Genomic DNA, 20,817 nt, shown 5'->3' on the forward strand with positions numbered 1-20,817 from the left:
AACAGATGGGGAAACCAGAGGTGGACCTGTTTGCTTCCCCTCAGAACTATCAGTTGAATAAATACTGCATCAGAACTCCCTACAGCCAAGCTTGGAAGGTGGATGCCCTGTCCTTTTCCTGGGAAAGCCTCTCAGTCCATGCCCCCCCCCCCTCCTCTCGAAGGTTCTACTAAAGGTCAAATAGGACAAGCCAAGGACAATCCTGATTGCACCAGACTGGCCATGCCAGCACTGTTATCCTCTTTTGCACAGTCTGACACTGCTTTGAACCATGGCACCTGCCTCAGACCCCTTCCCTGCTGTCCCAGCAGGCAGGCCAGATTCTGCATCCTCAGCTTCAAACCCTGAACCTTTCAGTCTGGCTAATTCCCTGAGCTCTCCAATAGCGTCCCTCGGTAAGCAGGTGCTAGATGTCATTCTAGAGACAAGGAGGCCTAATACTAGAAAATCCTATGCTGAAAAATGGAAAAGATACTGTTCCTGGAGCCAGACTCAGGGGATGGGCACAATGGTGTCCAGCTTGCCTCATATTCTTCAGTACTTAACAGAAATGCTCCACAAGGGCCTGTCCTTCTCGTCAATTAAAATTCATGCCTCTGCCATTTCAGCACATTATAATACTGAGCCCACACCTCTTCTCTCACCCCCTGCTAAAGCAATTCCTTAGAGGGGCCAAAAACAGAAGACCCCCTAGGAGAGCCCCTACGACCTTAACTTTGTATTGGAAAAGCTCACTCTCCCTCTCTTTGAGCCAGCTGCAATGACAGAGTTGAAATTCCTTTCTTGGAAAACAGCCTTCCTTCTAGCCATCACTTCAGCAAAAAGAGTGCCTGAATTACAGGCTCTCATGGCAGTGGAACCCTTCGTTATCTTCCACACAGACAGTGTTTCCCTCAGGACCAATCCTTCCTTTATGCAGAAGGTGGTGTCTAGTGTGGCCCTAAATCAGTCCATTCATTTGCCTACCCTTTTCTGTAATCCACAAAACAAAGGAGAACAAATACTGCACTCTTTGGATGTGCACAGACAACTTGGATTTTATTTGGACAGGACTAAGCCTCTCAGAAAATCTGAACAGCTGCTAGTTGGCTTTGCTGCAGGGGCAGAGGGGAAGGCCATTTCAAAGCAAACCTTTTCTAAATGCATAGCCCATTGCATTCATTTCTGCTACAAGCACCATGGAAAACCTACCCCACAGGGGATAAGATCACATTACACCAGGGCTGCATCTACCTCTGCAGCCTTTGTCAGAGGAATCCCTACCAGGGACATCCTAGAAGCTGCTACTTGGAGCTCTGTACATACCTTCACCAAGCATTACCACATGCCTATTTTTTCTAAATCCAGAGCTGGTTTTCCCACTGCAGTCTTGCAGGGCTTAATAGCTGGCCATAATGCTCCCCAACTTCCTCCTCCCTTCCTTAGCTTTGGGAATTAACCCAAATGTGATGACTGCAACAGTGAAACACGAAGAACATAGTACAGTTGTGTACACTTACCAAAAATATAGATGTTCAGGTGTATTCACTGTTGCAGTCCTGGTTACCCTCCCTCCAGCCCCCTGACTTCTCTTGGCTCTACCGTTCCTTCTTGTTTAGTGTATTTTAGTTTTCTGGTGTATTTGCTTTTTGATGAAAGTGTACCATAACATATAATTGCTTCCTGTTGTGGGGGCACCTGACATTTGGGGCAAGAAAAACTGATGTAATGGCATCGGCTGCATGTTTTATACCCCTGACGACCTGACGCCATGGAAGAAGAGACAGCATCCGACACAGGAATCCAGGACTCTGGTATTCAGGCTGGCTGAGGGCTACCCACAGGCAGATAACCCAAATGTGATGACTGCAACAGTGAATACACTCAAACATCTACATTTATGGTAAGTGTACACAACTGTACTTTTTGCATGACACAAGGCCCCACTGAACACCCACAGCCTTGTTGCTTATATATACTAACTCCAAGATCACTGTTATTTTGGAGAAAGGGGGAAAATTAGAGTCACAGCAGTCTCAGTCTTTCCACATACATTTTCCACTGTTGCACATTCAGTTTCAGTGTTCTGGGACTCAAGTCTACTACATTCATATGATCATTATTTTTGTTAGCTTTGTGGCATACAGGGATATTACTCTGGTTACATCCTTGATGACCCAGAACTGAATAGAGTGTGGGTACTGTAGTAGGGTGGGAGAGGAAGAATTGAGCAGTCCCTCCTCAGAACTCCTAGTGAGGATGGAGAGAGACATGTCTGTGTAGGTGTACTATGACTAAAACACCCTGGTGAAGGCAAGAGCACCTTCAAGTGAGCGTCTGCTTCTAAGGGGATCAGAGCCATGTGTGCAGATTTCCACTATGCTTATTCTATTGTTAACTCATTCGGTACTAATTGACAAACAAGTGGGAGAGCGTTGGGACTAAAGTTTGTGATTCCCTCTAATGGTTTCTTAGAGGACGGCCACAATATGATCGTGTTCTCAGGAGTGGATGGAAGTATTTGAACGTCAGCAGACACAGTGGTGCAGAGTGCAGTTTTGTAGAATCAGTCAAGTGATACTTTTAGGAGTCAATATTGTCTGTTAATAATTGCATTTTTACATTAATGGCAAATGTAATGTACATAAAAGCTATTGAAACATTTCATTGTAAAGTTTAAAAAATAGGTAACAACTGCATTGATATCCAATATCTGTCTTGTACAGCTGAAGTAATATTAACTTTAATTCTTAGTCATTATTATTGATGCCATAATTTTTATATTTCTGTAAATAGCTTAAGTGAACAGTAGGCAAAATTACTTAGTTTTCTATGAAAACTCACAGCCGGATAAACAAAATTGTTGTTAACCATGTGTGGATAACTTCTTTGATATTGCAGATTGTTTAAACAACAACACAAAATTAATATTTATGGTATTTAGCATGACTTAGACCTAAGTTTAGGATCTAGATTCTTAATGAATTCTAGCACTGTAAAGAAGAGTTTTTGATTAACAGTTTGCCATTTACACTTTGCTGAAAACTCTTACATGTATAGAAATGTGAGCATTTGTTTGAAATGTGTGAGTAGGAAGAAATGTTTTTTTAAGAAAAGAGAAAATGTCTCCAGGGTGCATTAAAAGATCCTGAGCCCTTATGCCCTTACTCTACTTCCTTGAGCCCTGGCATTGTCTGTGAGGGTAAATCCTGATGCAGGAGTTGAATGAATGTATGATTTGCCATTAAGAAAATACCTCCGCTTCATTGATAATGCAATAGCACCACTGCTTAGCACACAATGGTCCAGATTCCAAAAGTCAGTCGGCCCAGATTCTGTCAGACTTGCTTTCAGTGTAAGTGTGAGCTACGTCTGTGTAAGGCCTAGCTATAATCAGGCTTACATCGGAGGCCAGACTCCAAAAGACATGTTTTCAGTTTAAGTGGTCACTTACACTGAGAGCAAGTCTATTGGAATTGAGCCCAGTGTTTCCCACAGAACTTGGTGTATCCCAGACAACTGTTATATTTTAGCCCCATGGCTCTCTGAAGCCTTTTATTTCCTTATGCAACTATACATAAGATGTTCCATGTACTTGCCACATTTATTCTGGAAAATGTAGACTAATGGAGAATAGTGCATTGACTGTTTATAGTAGGAGGCTGAGAACATAGCAGTAAAGGTCTACTCAGTGCAGATGCATAAAATTGCTAGGAAAGGACACCTTGTCCATCCTGTTAATCTATATTTTATACTATAGCAATAACCCACGCCTGGGTGTGGGTAATGCTGGATTTATCCACGGTTGGTGTGGTTTGGTCACGAGGGCGAAGCCCGAGTGGCCAAACAAAGACAACTGTGGGTAAATCCAGCATTACCCACACCCAGAAGTGGGTTATTGCTATTATGCAATGGCATTATTTAAGAAAAAAAATAATTACTTTTCTTAAATAATGGCATTGTATAATGCCTCCTTGCTGCCCTTCCACAGCTGTCTGGTATTCTGCGGCAGTTCTGATGTACTGTGCATGTGTATGCTTACACAGTACATCAGAGCTGTGGGCTAAAGCAATGAAAAAGCAAGATCTCCGTTGCTTTTTATAAACTGTCTTGCTATGTTAAAGGAGTTTAACATAGCGAGACAGGTTTAAAAAAAGCAACGGAGATTCTCCGTTGCTTTTTTAAAGCTGTCTCGCTATGTTAAACCCATTTAACATAGCGAGACAGCTTTAAAAAAAGCAACGGAGAATCTCAGTTGCTTTTTTTAAAGCTGTCTTGCTATGTTAAGCACATTTAACATAGCGAGACACCTTTAAAAAAGCAACGGAGATAGGAAGATCTCTGTTACTTTTTTTAAGCTGTCTCGCGAGACAGGTTGTAAAAAGCAACGGAGATCTTGCTTTCTCCGTTGCTGTAAAAAAAAAAAAAAGAGTTATACTAATGGGGAAAGTCTGGGCGACCTGACCTTTTTCCATTACTATAACTCTGATTTACAACGTGCACGCTGACCAATCAGCATGCACGTTTTGGAATATTAATGGAGGGTCAATGGGGGGGTCATTGTATAATCAGCCTTAATGTCTGCCCCACCCAATAACCCTTGCAGTTCCTCTTCTTGTCCAGTGCCGCCGGATAGCTGGCAGCTACAATACAGAATTGGTTTGCTTTGTCATTTTCACTTGTATGTGATCTAAGTAAGGATTAATGAATCTTTGTATTTAAATGTTTATGTTTGTAGAATATGAACAGTTTGCAGTTCAATCAAATAAACCAGTCCAAGAACTCCGTGTTATTTGTTAAAAAATGTTTCTTTGGTTACTGTGTCCCTGTTAAATATATATTTCTCACTTTTATGTAGTTTTATCTCAGTGTCTCCCATCTTAGGATTCTGTTACTCCACATATGCACTTTCCTCAATCTTCTGTGTCTGAGGAGAGTACATTTTCTCTAATCTTCATTTACATTCACCATCTTATTGGCCAACTTGTGTGCTCTTTGAAGCATCTGTATATCCTCGTCTCCAACTGAAAGCAATACATGATCTCACCAAAGTCCTGTGTGGCAGCCCTGAGATGCTTCTGCCTGTTAAAGTCCTATAATCACCTTCTTCGCTGCAGTGCTGGTTCTGTAATCTATTACATAAGTCTGTACACCTTTTTATTTTACCAGAAGGGCTGGGAATTGGAAGTTCTGAAAACAGTGCACAGCATTTATGAATGCAGCCTTTAGTGGGACAACTGAAAATACCACTGTAGGTTCCTGTTTCATAAAGGGATTACATTAGTAACCAAATCCTAAACTTTGATCAAGATGGTTACTGATGTTCATTGTACTGTTAACTGTTACAATATTTTCAAATATTGGCACCTCTGCCATGGAAGGCCTTGTATCCAGCTATGCATTGGAACATCTGTGATGTAAGAGGGATGCATGCCTGTGCCTTCTTTAGTTCTTTCTTGCTACACTTTGAGAAAGGATGATCTGTAGCTGATATGTGCAATATGCACCATCAACATCATCATCATGTCTGTCAGTTCGGCCTGGCTTCCAGAATATAAGTAGGTACTGTTTGGAAAACTATCTGTTGTTGGCCTTGCTTGTTTACCGTGTAGTGGCTTTAGGCCATTGTTTTAATCACTGCTTTACCTTTGAAATTGTCTTGTAAACCGTCACCTATCCTTGAGTAATGAATGTGTCTGAGGATATTTATTTGTAGTCCAGATGCATGTGGTGGGCACCTGCGCACAGTAGCTTGTTTTCGTACACAAAAATAGAAGCATAGGAATATGTTTTATTAACTGAATTCAGAAGGATTTATTTTTCTTTTTGTCACTCATGTATGTTGTTTGACACATTCATGCTGTTCTCTTCCTTGTTGCCATGGGAAACCATAGCATCTGCTATGTAAGATGCAAGAGCAGTATCTTTGTGCACAGTGGTGGAAGTGCTTTCTTTCAGATGAGCTTACTCTATCCTGCTTCTTCAGTGCTGTGTTACAAAGGCTTCACATGTCTTCACTTTTCTGTTTTACAATGAAATGCAGATAGGGTGACCTGGTATTAGAAATCTGAAGCCTAGGGACATGGCTGGTAGCCTTACAGATAGTGTTTTAAAGACACAATTCTATTCAAAATTTATACATCTAAACCATTTAAAAAAACTGCCCTTTCCATTAGCAGAGAGTTTGTAAGTATTTTCAAAGCTTGCCTTTGCTTAAGATGAACAACTTAACCACCTGCAGAGTTTCTGAAAGAGCTGATCAATTCAGTATACATTGTAATACAACATAACAAAACAGATTATTGTATCACCTAACTTAATATGGTGCAGTATAATGTAATATGTTTCTGCCCTGCTGTTATTTCCTACCTTAAATCATGCACTTCATCTGGTGCTTTGAGAATGGCCAATCAAACTACAGGCTTTAGATGGCATTGTTACTGTAGCATGGTAATGGTCTTTAATATGTTAAAAATAGTTGAGGAAAGGTTGCCTGAAAATGTTTGATGGCCCTGGATGGTTATACAGAGGTCAGTAGTATGCTGAGGGGTGCTGACTGAGACAGAGTCACAATGCAGCTGTAGGCAACAATTGTGGTTTGTAACATTGGAGGCAGGAAAATAAATAACATTGGTATCTTTGGTTTGATTTTAAAATAAATGACATTTTACTACAAACTGATCAGAAAAGTTATTTATGCTATTTATTGGTGTTTCTGTACTTAGTAATTCCTATTTTGAAAAGTACACGTGTAATTATTTGTTATTTATGACTATTAAGCACAGATTTTGATTTCTTCCTTTCCAATACAGCCTTCCACTGGGCAGCCAGTTTATCACAGTCCCTGTCAATTCTTCCCTGTCTTGGCACTTGAATAAATTGAGAGATACAACCAAAGATGCTTACAATGTCAGCTATGCCTGGAAACTGGTAAGGCAAATTAAACATTCCTTTTTGGTGCTTTTCTTATAAGTGGTGTACAGCAGTACTTTCTTTGTGTCTTTCGGCTTTTCCCGGTTAGGGGTCGCCACAGTGGAACTCCGGTCTGCTAATGATTGGGAGTGGATTTTTTACATGCTGGGTTACCCAGCCCTGACGCACAACCTTCAACGAAGGCACGCGCCATTCACGTATGCCTCCACACAGAAGACGTTCTAGCTGAGAATCGAATGGGACAACGTCTTGCTATGAGGCGACAACACTACCGCAGCACCACCACTACTAATGAAAATAAAACCCTTCAAGATTTTTGATTAAAGTTGTTTCTCTTGTAAGAGGAAGGGTGTAGTCAGACATACGCCACCTTTATCATGGCATGCACTTTTTAAAAAATCATTTTGTGTACCAGTTTTTGCTGGTATTTAAAAAAATTGACATACTTGCCATGGTCATGTATTACTTAAACATTTTGTTAGATGGCATTTTTCACTAAGTGAAACATTTTGTTCGATCTGGGTTTTACCACAGGAGGATATATTCTGAACGTTTATGCACCATTTCAAACATCCTGGCTATTCTCTTGGAAGAGGAGTTACATGATAAGTTTATGCATCACATACACATCTGTCATACTAAAGCAGTGAAAGGATACGATAAACAGGAGCTTAAGGAATCTGCATTTTTAACTTGATATTTAAACACTAGACCTAGACTGCCCTTAGCCCTCAGACCTAAGCCTTTCTTGTGGTTCATGGACTGGATTCAGAATGTCACTGCTGTGGCTCATGGATAATTTTCTCCAGGCTACATTTCTAATGCTGACCCACAGTCAGTGATTCAGGAAAAATGGCCACATACAAAATATATGTGAATAATTAGATAGCTTGATGAGGTGCTGTGAGTTGCATTGCTGTTTAGTACAGCACCCTCATGCTTGTTTCCACATTGTCTACAGCAACTTAATGCTTCACTGATGCAACATGAGGGTAGTGGTTTCCTGGCCATCTCATCACATGTCTTGTAACCAGCTTCATATTAGAAAAATGATGGAGATGTATACATATCATAAAATACCATTAATCCTAGGATTTCTCTTCCTTAACCCTCACATACCTAACAAACCTCACATCATTATATACAAACACATCACTAGAAAACACATGATTCTACATAACAGTTTCTCAAAGAAATCTACACTCGCACATTTTCTTTCCTATCTCCTCTACGTTATTTAAAGACAGCTTAATCCTACACATTCATAAGTCTCACATAACACCTTCTTACACTAGAAAAACATCATTTAGATCCAACATAGACATAGTGCAGACAGTTAACCACACACTGTTTATCACTAAAAATTTACTTGTATCTGGAGACATACACCCAAACCCTGGACCACAAAACTCTCTACTGTCTGCTAGGCAAATCTCTGACCTATTGATTCTGAATGTCAACATCAGAAGTATCTCTAACCAACTTTCTGACCTACACTCATTTGTAGCTCAATACTCTCCTGACAGCGTTTATATCATGTTATCGAAAGATGAAAATAGCCAACACTATTTCATCCGCCCCAAAACATCTAAACATGAAAATATCGAACATTCAGAACAGCAAATTTTTTCCCATGGAAAAAATTTGCTGCTCTGAAACACACACAGCACAAGCACATCAAACAAACAGCAACCACACACACACTTAAATTCCTACATCTAACGCTACACTAAACTAAACATACACTACTATCTACCCGCTTACCTTAACCCAAACCCTAACCCTAAGGTCTGTCACTATCGCACACATGCCTAACCCGCGCCCTAACCCTAACTCACTTAACCCACCCCTAACCCTAATGTACAAACAATCACACACTTACCTGAACCCAACCCGTAACTTTGCACCACAGTGCTAAGAATAGTGAAGCCACAGAAATGGCCAACCGAATTCTTTCCCGAGGAAAGAATTTGCTGTTCTGCAGCTTCACTATTAAAAGCATTCGCTGAATAGTGTTCGATATCAGAAGAGTCAAAGTTTTAATACTTTGATGTTCTGATATAGACCCTCCTGACATACTAACCATTACCGAGACGTGGCTAAAACTTAGTACCCAAAATGAAGTAATCTCCCACCAGGATATAATATCCTAAGACTGGATAGAGTGGGCAAAAAGGGAGGTGGAGTTGCTATCCTCTACAAAAATACAATCAACATCCAACCTGTACAAACCCCCATACCTAAATTTCAAAATGCCAAAACCTTAGGTTCAACCCTAAGCATAAATGACACAAAAACCATCATCATTCTCTGCTGTTTTATTCCCCCAGGTAATAACTCTCCCATCACTGAAGAAATGTTACAATGGGCCACAGATAATCTCCTTCGAGAAACCATCTTACTAGGTGACCTGAACACTGATTGGTCAGGCTGTACCTCTAACAACCCCACTAACCATATTAATCTTTACAGTTTTACCCAACTAATCCAAGAACCCACTAGAATCGATAAAAACAAACCCACAAACAGTCTTTTCTAGATTGGACACTAGTTAACTGCCCCAAACAAAACTATCAGACAGGATGCCATTCTGATGGTCACAGTGACCATCTCCCCACATTCCTCCTGCGGAAACGTACCAGCATAGCCAAACCCATAGTTTTTAGACAAGTCAGAGACGATCATAAACTAAATATACAAGAACTAAACAGTATTCTAAAACATAGTAACTGGAAACCACCACTAACCCTAAATCTAGACCAAGCCGTTGACTACTTCAGCAATATTCTCATCAATATCCTTAATAGACTTGCACCAATTAGGAAAATAAGAGTCAAGTCAAACTGTGCACCATGGCTAACTAGGGAAACTAGAGCCCTTCTAAAGTCTAGGGATAAAGCATGGAAAATTTGAAAAAACTACAATACTAGCCTAGCCAAACAAAGTTACCTAGAACTTAGAAATCAGGCCAAGAGACAAACTAAACTTGATAGACAAAACTACTTCCTCAATATCCAAAACAGACATTCAAAAGATCCCCAAAATTTCTGGCATGCTATTAACTCTCTCCTAAAACCAGACAAAACTACCACTCCCACTCCTAACTCCATGAATGATAACAAGGACGTTGCCTCCCAATTCAGTCACTTCACAGAATCCATTTAACACTATCCTCCCAACTATCCAAAAACAGCCCTACATATAACCCAACCAATTGCCCTGACAACATCCATTCCTTTACGCTCTCACCTGTTCCCACCTCAACAATTGAAAAACACCTCCTAAAACTGAAACCTACCACCCTTGCCACGGACAGTCTACCAGCCAACTTCCTAAAAATAGCTGCTGAATCCTTATCCTACCCTATTTCTATTCTTATCAATTGCTTCATACAAGAAGCATATGTCCCACAGCTATGGAAGGTATCATACATTATTCCACTACAAAAAGGCAGAAACTCTTATGAATACTCAAATAATTGCCCCATTGCCATTTTATCACCCTTATCTAAAATACTAGAGAAATGTATACATTCTCAGGTAACACATTTACTAAACTCACACCAACTCCTCTCCCCCACACAGCTTGGCTTCTGACAACACCATAGCACAACCACCGCTCTGCTCTGTTTCACCAATCTGATCAACCAACATAGAAATAACAACAACTTTGTATCTGCAGTATTTCTAGACCTCTCCAAAGCATTTAACATGGTTTTACATTCCTTACTACTAGACACCCTGACATCCCTATCCTTTGCACCTTCTGCTATAGCCTGGTTTAAAATCTATCTGTCAAATAGACAACAGTCTGTCCAATGGCAAAGTGTACTACCCCCCCTTACCCCCAACTACCATAGGTGTACCACAAGGCTCCATATTAGGCCCACTTCTTTTCTCCATATTTACCAATAATCTCCATACCACCGCACAGCATGCTTCACTTATACAATACGCTGATGATTCAACTCTTATCTGTTCAGCTCCATCACTTCCCACCCTACAACAACTCACCCAGGAATCCTTTAGCTCTGTGGAAAGTTGGATAACTCAAATCCAACTTATCCTAAACCCTAATAAAACCAAATTACTACTTTTCACCCCCAACAAAACCATTTCCACCCCTCTATTCTTCACTATCTTGTCCAAAAATGGCACTGTTATATCTCCCTCTGACCATACCAAACTTCTAGGCATTGAAATTGATAAAATTTTACACTTCGACATCCACATTTCACAAACTATCAAAAAAGTCCACAAAAAATAGGAACACAATATAGGCACAGGAAATCTTTCTCAAAACAAGCACGGATTACCTTAGGCCAAACTCACCTCTTGCCTAATGTATGCTGTTCCAGTTCTTACCCAGCTTAGAAAACCTAACCTTGTCAGATTCAAATCATGTTATAATAAAATTGCCAAGTTTGCAAAGAACTCCACCTTTAGAACCCACCATTGCCAAACTCTAAGGGAACTGTAGTGGCTGGAACTTCCCCAGCTACTAACCTTTCACCAGTTAGTCATTGCCTGCAATGTGGTAACACATCCATAAAAAAAAAACTGCACTAGGCCAACTTCTCACCCACTATAATAGAAATCGTCCTCTCCAATCTTCCGACAAACCCCTCCTCTGTATCTCTAGGGCTAACAATACTGAAGTAAAGCACTGATGTTATTCGTGTTTCACTGTTGCAGTCATCACATTTGGGTTATCTGCCTGCAGGTAGCCCTCAGCTGGCCTGAATACCAGAGTCATGGGATTTCTGTGTCGGATGCTGTCACTTCTTCCATGACGTCAGGTTGTCAGGGGTATAAAACATGCAGCCAACACCATTACATCAGTCTTTCTTGCCGTGCGGTGCCCAAAGCAGAAGCAGTTTGCAAGTGCCGGTCGGCTGCCTCCTGAAATTTTCGTTTTTTGAGTTTCAGACCTGAAGTCTTCTAAAAGATAAGTACCCCACTGGGGATCCTTTTTTCTTGCTCTTAACCGATGTCAGAAAAAATTAATAATTGTCTTGCCTGTGGAAAGCAAATACCTCACAGAGATTTTCATTCTTACTGCGTCACCTGTTTAGGCCCAGACCACAACGTCCCTAGCTGTCAGTTTTGTGCCTTGTTCAGTGTTTGAAGGTTACCAATGTCTTTGTTTATAAGTTCCATGATAATGCGTTCCATGCCCTTGCAGATCAGGCTTGTCAGATGGATGGGACGGTAGTTCCCAGGATCCAAGGTAGATCCCCACTTGTGGAGTGGGATAACTGTAGCTGCTCGCCACTCAGTGAGCACGAAGCCTGAGGTGAAACTATGATTAAACATGACACTTAGGTGAGGTGCCAGTTCATTTTGTAGTTCATGTAGTACACAGCCCGGGATGTCATCTGGTCCCATGTATTCCTAGCTTTGGAGAGTGCGGTTTCTTCTCTGCACTTCCCTTTGGCTTATCTACTGCGCCCAGGGTATTTTTAAAGTGCCTAGCTCCAGCCTTTGCATATTGCAGACAGAAAAGCATTCAGATTTACCCATACTTGGACAATTGCCTGATTCAGGCGGACAGTCAGGACTTGCTACTACAGCACCTGGCATTTGTAAAGAGACTTCTAACTTCACTGGGGTACACCATCAACAAAATGAAATCACAACTGGTACCCAGTCAACAGATTGTACTCCTGGGAGCAAGCTTGAACACAACTTCCCAGATGGCATTCCTCACTCCAGAGAAACAAATATGTTTGACAAACTACTTCAGTCTACTGGCCACCAAAACCCGGCTATCTGCAAGAAAAATACTGCAAGCCCTGGGATTCATGGCCTCTTGTATTCTATTAATTCCATATGCAATACTGCATATGAGGAAACTTCAGTGGTACCTAAAAAGTCTATGGTGTCAACATTCTCAGGACCTGGAAATAATGATTCCTGTCATTCCTTGCTTAAGGACAGAGTTCCTTTGGTGGGCAGAGGCCTGCAACCACAAAAAGCGACTCCCTTTCACTCTACCTCCTGCCGCACAAACCCTAACAACAGATGCATCAGACTATGCATGGGAGGGCTCGCATGGCAAGGCAGTGTATTCAGGGCAAGTGGAACCCAAAGCAAATGCACCTGCATATCATTCAAAAAAGAAATGTTAGCTGACAGCCTTCAAAGGCCTTATTCTTCCAGGACAATTATTGGTAAAGACAGACAACACCACATTTATGTGGTACATAACCAGGGGGGAACCCATTCCTACCCACTCTGCAGATTAGCCATGGCTCTGTGGAACACAGCCTTGAGCAGCCAAGTGCACCTGCAAGCTCAATTCCTGCCAGGCAGACTAAATTCACTGGCAGACGACTTAAGCAGAAATCTCTTGGACCCACACGAGTGAAAACTGGAACCCAAAATATTCAAGCTTTTGAGGCACAGGTGAGGGACACCAGAGTTGGACCTTTTTGCTTCCCATCAGAACTATCAATTGAGCAAATATTGCACCAGAACTCACAACAGTCAAGCTTGGAAAGTGGATGCCCTGTCCTTCACCTGGGAAAACCTCTCAGTTTATGCCTTTTCCCCTCTGCCCCTCCTCTCGAAGGCTTGCCTAAAGATCAAATAGGACAAGCCAAGAACTATCCTGATTGCACCAGACTTGCCATGCCAGCACTGGTACCCTCTTTTGCACAGCCTGACAGTGCTGCCACCATGGCACTGCCTCAGACTCCTTCCCTGCTGTCCCAGCAGGCAGGCCAGATTCTGCACCCTCCGCTACAGACCCTGAACCTAGCAGCCTGGCTCATCCACCGAATTCTTCTCCAGCAACTCTCAGTAAGCAGGTGCTGGATGTCATTCTTGAGGCAAGGAGGCCTAGGACGAGAAAATCCTATTTGGAAAAGTGGAAGAGATACTGCTCCTGGAGCCAGTCTCAGAGAATGGACACAACAGTGCCCAACTTACCTCATATACTAGATTACTTAGCAGAAATACTCCACAAAGGCCTATCCTTCTCTTCAATTAAGATCCATGCCTCTGCCATCTCAGCTCATTATAATACTGAGCCACCCCTTTTTTCTCATCCTCTGCTCAAACAGTTACTGGGAGGAGCCAAGAATTTAAGACCTCCCCCCCCAGGAGAGCTCCCACTCCTGCCTGGGACTTTAATTTTGTATTGGAAAAGCTCACACTTCCGCCCTTTGAACCTGCTGCCACAGCTGAGTTAAAATTCCTCTCATGGAGAACAGCTTTATTTCTAGCCATCACTTCAGCAAGAAGAGTGTCTGAATTGCAGGCCCTTATGGACGTGGAACCCCTCATTATCTTTCATGTGGAAAGGGTCTCCCTCAGGACTAATCCATCATTTATGTCCAAGGTGGTATCTAGTATGGCTTTAAACCAATCCATTCATTTGCCTACTTTTTCCCCTAACCTTAGAATAAAGGGGGAAGGATCCTGCACTCCCTGGATGTGCACAGGCAGCTCAGGTTCTATCTGGACAGGACTAAGCCTTTCAGAAAATCTGACCAGCTGCTAGTCAGCTTTGCTGTAGGGGCAGAGGGCAAGGCCATTTCAAAGCAAACAATTTCTAAATGGATAGCACACTGCATCCATTTCTGCTGCAAGCACCATGGGAAACCTACCCCACAGGGGATCAGAAAACATTCCACTAGGGCTACATCAACTTCTACAGCATTCCTCAGGGGAGTCCCTACCAGGGACATCCTGAAAGCTGCAACCTGGAGCTCTGTACACACTTTCACCAAGCATTACCACTTACCTATCTTTTCTAAATCCAGAGCTGAATTTGCCACATCAGTCTTACAGGGCCTGATTGCCAGCCCTAATGCTTCTTAACTACCTCCATCCTTCCTTAGCTTTGGTAATCAACCCAAATGTGATGACTGCAACAGTGAAACACAAATAACATCGTATAGTTGTGTACACTTACCATAAATGTAGATGTTCGAGTGTATTCACTGTTGCAGTCCCGGTTACCCTCCCTCCAGCCCCTGACTTATCTTTACTTCTACTTATCTTTGTTGTTTGGCATTTCTTATATCATGTGTATTTGCTTTTTGCTGGGGGTGTCCCATACCATGTAATTGCTTCCTATTTTTGGGAGCACCTGACATCTGGGGCAAGAAAAACTGATGAATGGCGTCGGCTGCATGTTTTATACCCCTAATGACCTGACATCATGGAAGAAGTGACAGCATCTGACGCAGAAATCCCAAGACTCTGGTATTCAGGCCGACTGAGGGCTACCTGCAGGCAGATAACCCAAATGTGATGACTGCAACAGTGAATACACTCAAACATCTACATTTATGGTAAGTGTACACAACTGTACTTTCTCCCACTCCATAGCTAGAACCTGGAATAATCTCCTCCTGCTCTGATTTCTGCCCTTACCTCTTCTCACTTTAAAAATTCACTTAGAACACACTTAAAGAATAAGTGGCTATGCCCATGTATTACATAAGTCCACAAATTATTCCACTTATATACCTCACTTCCTAATATACCTACTGTAATATATATTAGTCTTGGTCTTCTCCTAATGCTGATTGAATTTGTATACTTATTCTGTTATTAACCATGTGTAACTATTTTTTCATGTATATATAGATCTTATGTCTTCTGCTGTGTACTGTATTTTAACATATTGTTTGAAAATTCTCTGTATACTGTATTTTAACATATTGTGTAAAATTTTACTTACTGTGGAGTTTTTCTCCCCGGGCCGCCGCTGAAAATGGACCTGTGTCCAGTCCGGGTTCCTATCAGAATGACGAAAAATTTAAATCTCGAATGCTCAGCTGAGGGAAAATGCAGGTAATCGATATTGTGAGAGCGCGGTACAGTGAAGATCAGAAAATTTGCCCTTTCCACACTGTAGTGCGATCTCGGAGTTGGAATACATTTTTAAGGGGGAGTTAGCGATTTCAATTACCTGCGTTTTTGTTCATCCGAGCATTCGACATTTTGATTTTTCGTTGTTTTAATATTGACCATCCAGTTGGACCATCCCAGTTAACAAATGTAAAATAAAAATAAAAAATAAATAAAATAAAAAAATATCTGAAACTCTCTGTTTGCTGCTGCACACAACAGCTACAGTATATGAATGCTTCACTTTTCTTCTTTATGAGCCAGAATAAAGCAGACTATTCCACTGTTATTGACACACAGTACAGATTACAGCAGTGAGGCACTCCTAATGGCATCTTTGCATGTTGATCGCACATGTCATGCATTAAGTTGTCAGCTGAGTGTGATGAGCAGCCACTGTTTCTAGAACAGACATGAGGAAATACCCTTGTCTTTTGTAACAGTTATCACCCTTGCATGACTCTGACCATCAGCCTGCATCCTTTAAACCTTACCAAGGCCAGAGTGACTAGCTTTCCTTCCCCTTAGATGGGGCTGCTTTCTTATGGGAGGTTACTGAGGCACAGATTTCTTCCTAAAGCTCTGAAGACAGAAAAATTAAGAGAACTCCCAGTGTGGCATCATCTGTGCAACCTATGGAGATATTTGTTATATCCTACTAAGCCTTCCTTCATGTTGACTGGAAAGAATTTTGCAGTGTTTATAGTGCCGGACGATGAGCACCCCCCCCCCCAGTCCATAATTTAAGCTCTTTAAGCTCTTTACTACCTGATTTTCTTCTAGGAATTTCTGTTAGGGTGGGACTGTTCCAAATATCCTCATCCCAAGATGGTCAAGGTGGTGTTTGCCACTGATAGACATACCTACCAAGTCTGGTCCTTCAGGACCTGGGCTGCGAATCTTATCCATCTTGTTTGGGTCAGACCCTGTACAGCAGTGGTGACAGCAGTGTATGTGCATGGGTCAGACCCTGTACAAAATGGTGACAGTAACTTGCATGCATGGGTCAGACCATGTTCAGCAGTGGTGACAGTAATGTATATGCACAGGTTAGATCCTGTACAACAGTGTTGACAGTAATGTATGTGCACGGGTCAGACCCTGTACAGCAGTGGTGACAGTAATGTACGTGTGTGGGTCAGACCCTGTACAGCAGTGGTGACAGTAATGTGCATGCATGGGTCAGACCCTGTACTGCAGTGGTGACAGTAATGTACGTGCATGGGTCAGACCCTGTACAGCAGTGGTGACAGTAATGTACATGTATGGGTCAGACCCTGTACAGCAGTGGTGACAGCAACATACATAGATGGGTCAGACCCTGTACAGCAGTGGTGACAGTAACGTACATGCATAGGTCAGACCCTGTACAGCAGTGATGACAGCAATGTAAGTGCATGGGTCAGACCCTGTACAGCAGTGGTGACAGTAACGTACATGCATGGGTCAGACCCAGTACAGCAGTCGTGACAGTAATGTACATGCATGGGTCAGGCCCAGTACAGCAGTGGTGACAGTAACATACATAGATGGGTCAGACCGTGTCCAGCAGTGGTGACAGTAATGTACATGTATTGTTTTCTGAGTCATGCTTTATGAGTCATGCTTCATGTAATGATAACATGTGCTCATAATAACAGAATTCTGAAGTGATTTTTGATATGGAAAGCCACCTTTGTATATAAAGGTTGAATAATCTAGAAGATGAACAGCTGACCAAAGAGATTCACAGTCTTCCATTGTATGTGCTCCTTCTGGGATGCTCACAGCTTAGGAAGTGTAATCTGAAAGGCTTGCCGTTTTTTTTTTTTTTTTTCTACAGTGACCACCAAACTGTCTAATTCTGACTCAAAACATTGTGCAGTGCTAGCAGCACATATGGCGGGAGAGTTGTTAATCCACTGGAGCTGGCTGTGAAGAACTGACTTGGATGCATTTTTAAACTGCTTTTATTGGCATTGTTCAACAGCATATATTGTTTTTTTGGTATTAGTAGCCATCGCGCCACCCAAGACTTCACTCAGTATCTTGCCTGAGTTTGATAAGTGGTCAGGCAGCCTGCATTACAAAGCAGAATAAGCGCTGTGTCAAAATCTCTATGCTTTCCCTTATGGCAGTCCATGTTGATGTTGATTTCATGGTACATCATGTTAAAAAGGATGTCTTTTATTGATTAAATGTACCTGTTAACCTTGAAATGGGGCTCTTTATATAATGCTGAGTGACCATGTGGCGAGCCCTGCTACAGTAGTATTTCCCTGACTACTGTGTGAAGAAGTGATGCATTTTGTCTTTGGCTTATAATGTTTATAAGAGATTCTTCATCCCTCCGTGTCAGCTTATTGATAGTGGGGCAAGTCTTAGTGGAAGTTACTAAAGTGGCTAACTGTAAACAATTTCTTCACATTCCTTTTAGCATAATAGCTTTTGTGGTGGATTTGTGCTGAGTTTTACCCATTGGTACAGACTTCAGGAGATGCCACCCCTTTGTTAAAGCCAACCCTTTGTTTATTGCATGTCATCTAGCATGGCATTACTTATCTCACCCATTTATCTGATGCCAGATTGTTGCACTTTGGGTTTGCATGACAGGTAGGATGCGGTATGTTTAAATTTCATTGCTCATTTTGCACTAGAAAGAGTCACTTGAATGTAGTTATACTACTGACATTTCAAATGGTAATATGTAGTGCACAGACAAACATGAGGCATGTGGCTGCTGACCTTAACCGGGAAAAGAAAAGTTCTAAATTAAGCCAAAACATCTGCTGGTCAGTATTGTGGATTATAAATATTGACAGCTGCTTTCAAATCTTTCATAATCCATTCCCTCTGCTCACTGTTTTCCATCTTGAATGTCAGTGCACTAGTAGTGTTGAAAATGTACTGTCTGATTTAATTGAAATTTATCCAAATATTCAAAAAGCTGTTAATTCTTGATGTGTAAATTAGGTACAGTATTAATATTAGAGTCGAGACATAACTAAATATAATACTAAAATCAGCGTAAACTTCCTCCTGTTTTTCATTCTTGCATGATAGAAACATTGTGGATCTTAAACTGTTAAGCTAAGGAACCAAAATACCTTTGTCTGCAATATGCAGTTAGCTGTATCTATAGTACAAGGACAGAGGTTTGAACCAGGCAGCAAATTAATGTAATATTTTTACCTTTGTGAAGCTAATATTTTATATATTTACCTGTAGTATTGTAGACCTGTGTACATCTTATAGTCTCAGATATTAGGTATTTTGTTTAAAACATAATTAAAATGTTTCTTTACTAATCTACGTACCTCTCAGTTTTTGAACTAGTGCATGAGATGTAGATGAGAAGCATTACGTGCATGCGCACACACACACGCGTATATATATTTTTTTAATTGCACTCAACTTTTATATATGCTAAAGGAATATGTACTTAATTCCCAGACAGTTTTCATCCAATGCAAACAATAAAAAAAAGAGTAGTATGTATAACTAAATCACACAAATTGACAGGAAAACAAGTACGACTGCCAACCTTTTTAACAAGGGAAAAAATAATGCCATGTTTTCAACGTTATTGTGAATCTCTGCTAGTACTTCACAATGCTCCTTGCATGATGATAAAGGGCTGTAGCGTTAAACCATCCAAAGAAAATGTGTTTGTAGAGTTCATCAGCTGCTCATTCTAATAGGATATGTAGAATGAAGATAACCAAAGCATACAGAGAGTATACCGATTTGGTCCTGCAAAGCAACTTTTCATTGCAGCTTTAATGACAGTTTCAGGTCTGATTCTCAGGACTTTGAAAGACTGCTCTTGTTCATTAAAGTTTTGTGCCTTTTCAGTGCCTCCTACTGTGTGGTTTGCTTAATGCAGGGTTGCAGCACTTCTGATGTTTGCTTTGTGCGTGACTGCAGACAATTCATACCAGGCAGTAAATCAGTTTGTAATGTACAGAAAAATGTTTTGCATTGTGATTGGATAGGAAGGCTTTGAACGGAAAGGTTTTAAAATGTTTATTCCCGTAGGTATGAGCAATTGCTTGATTTGCACAAGCAACTGAATCTAAAAGAATGTATGGAGAAAAAAGTGCCTCTGAGAAGGTTCATTATCTTTTCAAATGTGAATGAAGTTTTTGCTGCTTTCCACATTTGAACATGTGCAGTTTTTTCAGACTAATACAAATGTTTATACACTCTGCTGTATTTTTACAGTTAATTAAAATATGCAAAGCTTTCATTAATGATGTCATTAATTTCAGGCTTTACTTGAAAAAGTTGTTCCTACCCTACAGCTTTTATTAAACGTATTAAAGCTTTGTGTTTGTGTTACTACTCAGCAGTGCAGAAATGAATTGCCTAAAATGTTCAAGTTTGTGCACCACCAGCCCTACAATAATGCTTATATAGATATGTGTTGTAGAATGTGGTTTAATTAGATTTTGCTTTGATTCATTTTTACAGGCTGAGAACACTGATATGTTTTCTTCTTCAGGTGCAGGATACATCATTCATTTTATGTATAGTAGTAGTACAGCCAGAAACACCAGTCCGACAGTTGAAGAACTTAAACACAGTTCCTAGCAGCAAGCTTTTGTACCATCGTCTCGATCTGTTAGGCCAACCTAGTGCCTGTGCCCATTTCAAGCAGCTGGCTACACTGGGTAAGTGGGGTTCTGCCAGCTTTATGCTCATATCAGGTACGCATAATTTTACTGTCTGCAAATTGGGGTTGAGAGGCTCATGGCAACTAACGGTTGTACATTTTTTTAAACTGTTGTCATGATCAGATGCCTAGTGATTGACACTGGGACATTGGGTTTTAATCTGCAGGAAACACGAGTATTATTCCTGTGAAATAATTGATATGTGACAGTCCCTTGGAACTCAAGACCTTTTTGTGACTTGTGTGGAATGAGTAAGTACATTGTATGCTTTTTTACTTCCCCCGGCGCATCTCTTAATAGAAGCCACAGTAAGATTACAACCTTCTGACTTCATTCATGCTAGCAGAAGCATGAAGTTGTGCACTGTGATGGTGTGTAAGCACTTT

General features: G+C 41.1%; 1 protein-coding gene across 1 annotated transcript in view; it reads left to right on the plus strand.

Annotated features, from left to right (window-relative positions):
• The window catches only part of CACHD1 (cache domain containing 1), a 1,377,863-nt gene that overhangs the window by 1,099,780 nt on the left and 257,266 nt on the right, over positions 1–20,817 (plus strand). The window contains exons 12-13 of the mRNA XM_044085560.1: positions 6,792–6,909; positions 20,260–20,428. Coding sequence (XP_043941495.1) covers positions 6,792–6,909; positions 20,260–20,428 — 287 coding nt within the window. The remainder of the gene's footprint in view (positions 1–6,791; positions 6,910–20,259; positions 20,429–20,817) is intronic.

The sequence above is a fragment of the Protopterus annectens genome, chromosome 10.part0 (assembly GCF_019279795.1).
Source record: "Protopterus annectens isolate FY-2018-M chromosome 10.part0, PAN1.0, whole genome shotgun sequence".
In the NCBI taxonomy this organism is placed as follows: Eukaryota; Metazoa; Chordata; order Ceratodontiformes; family Protopteridae; genus Protopterus; species Protopterus annectens.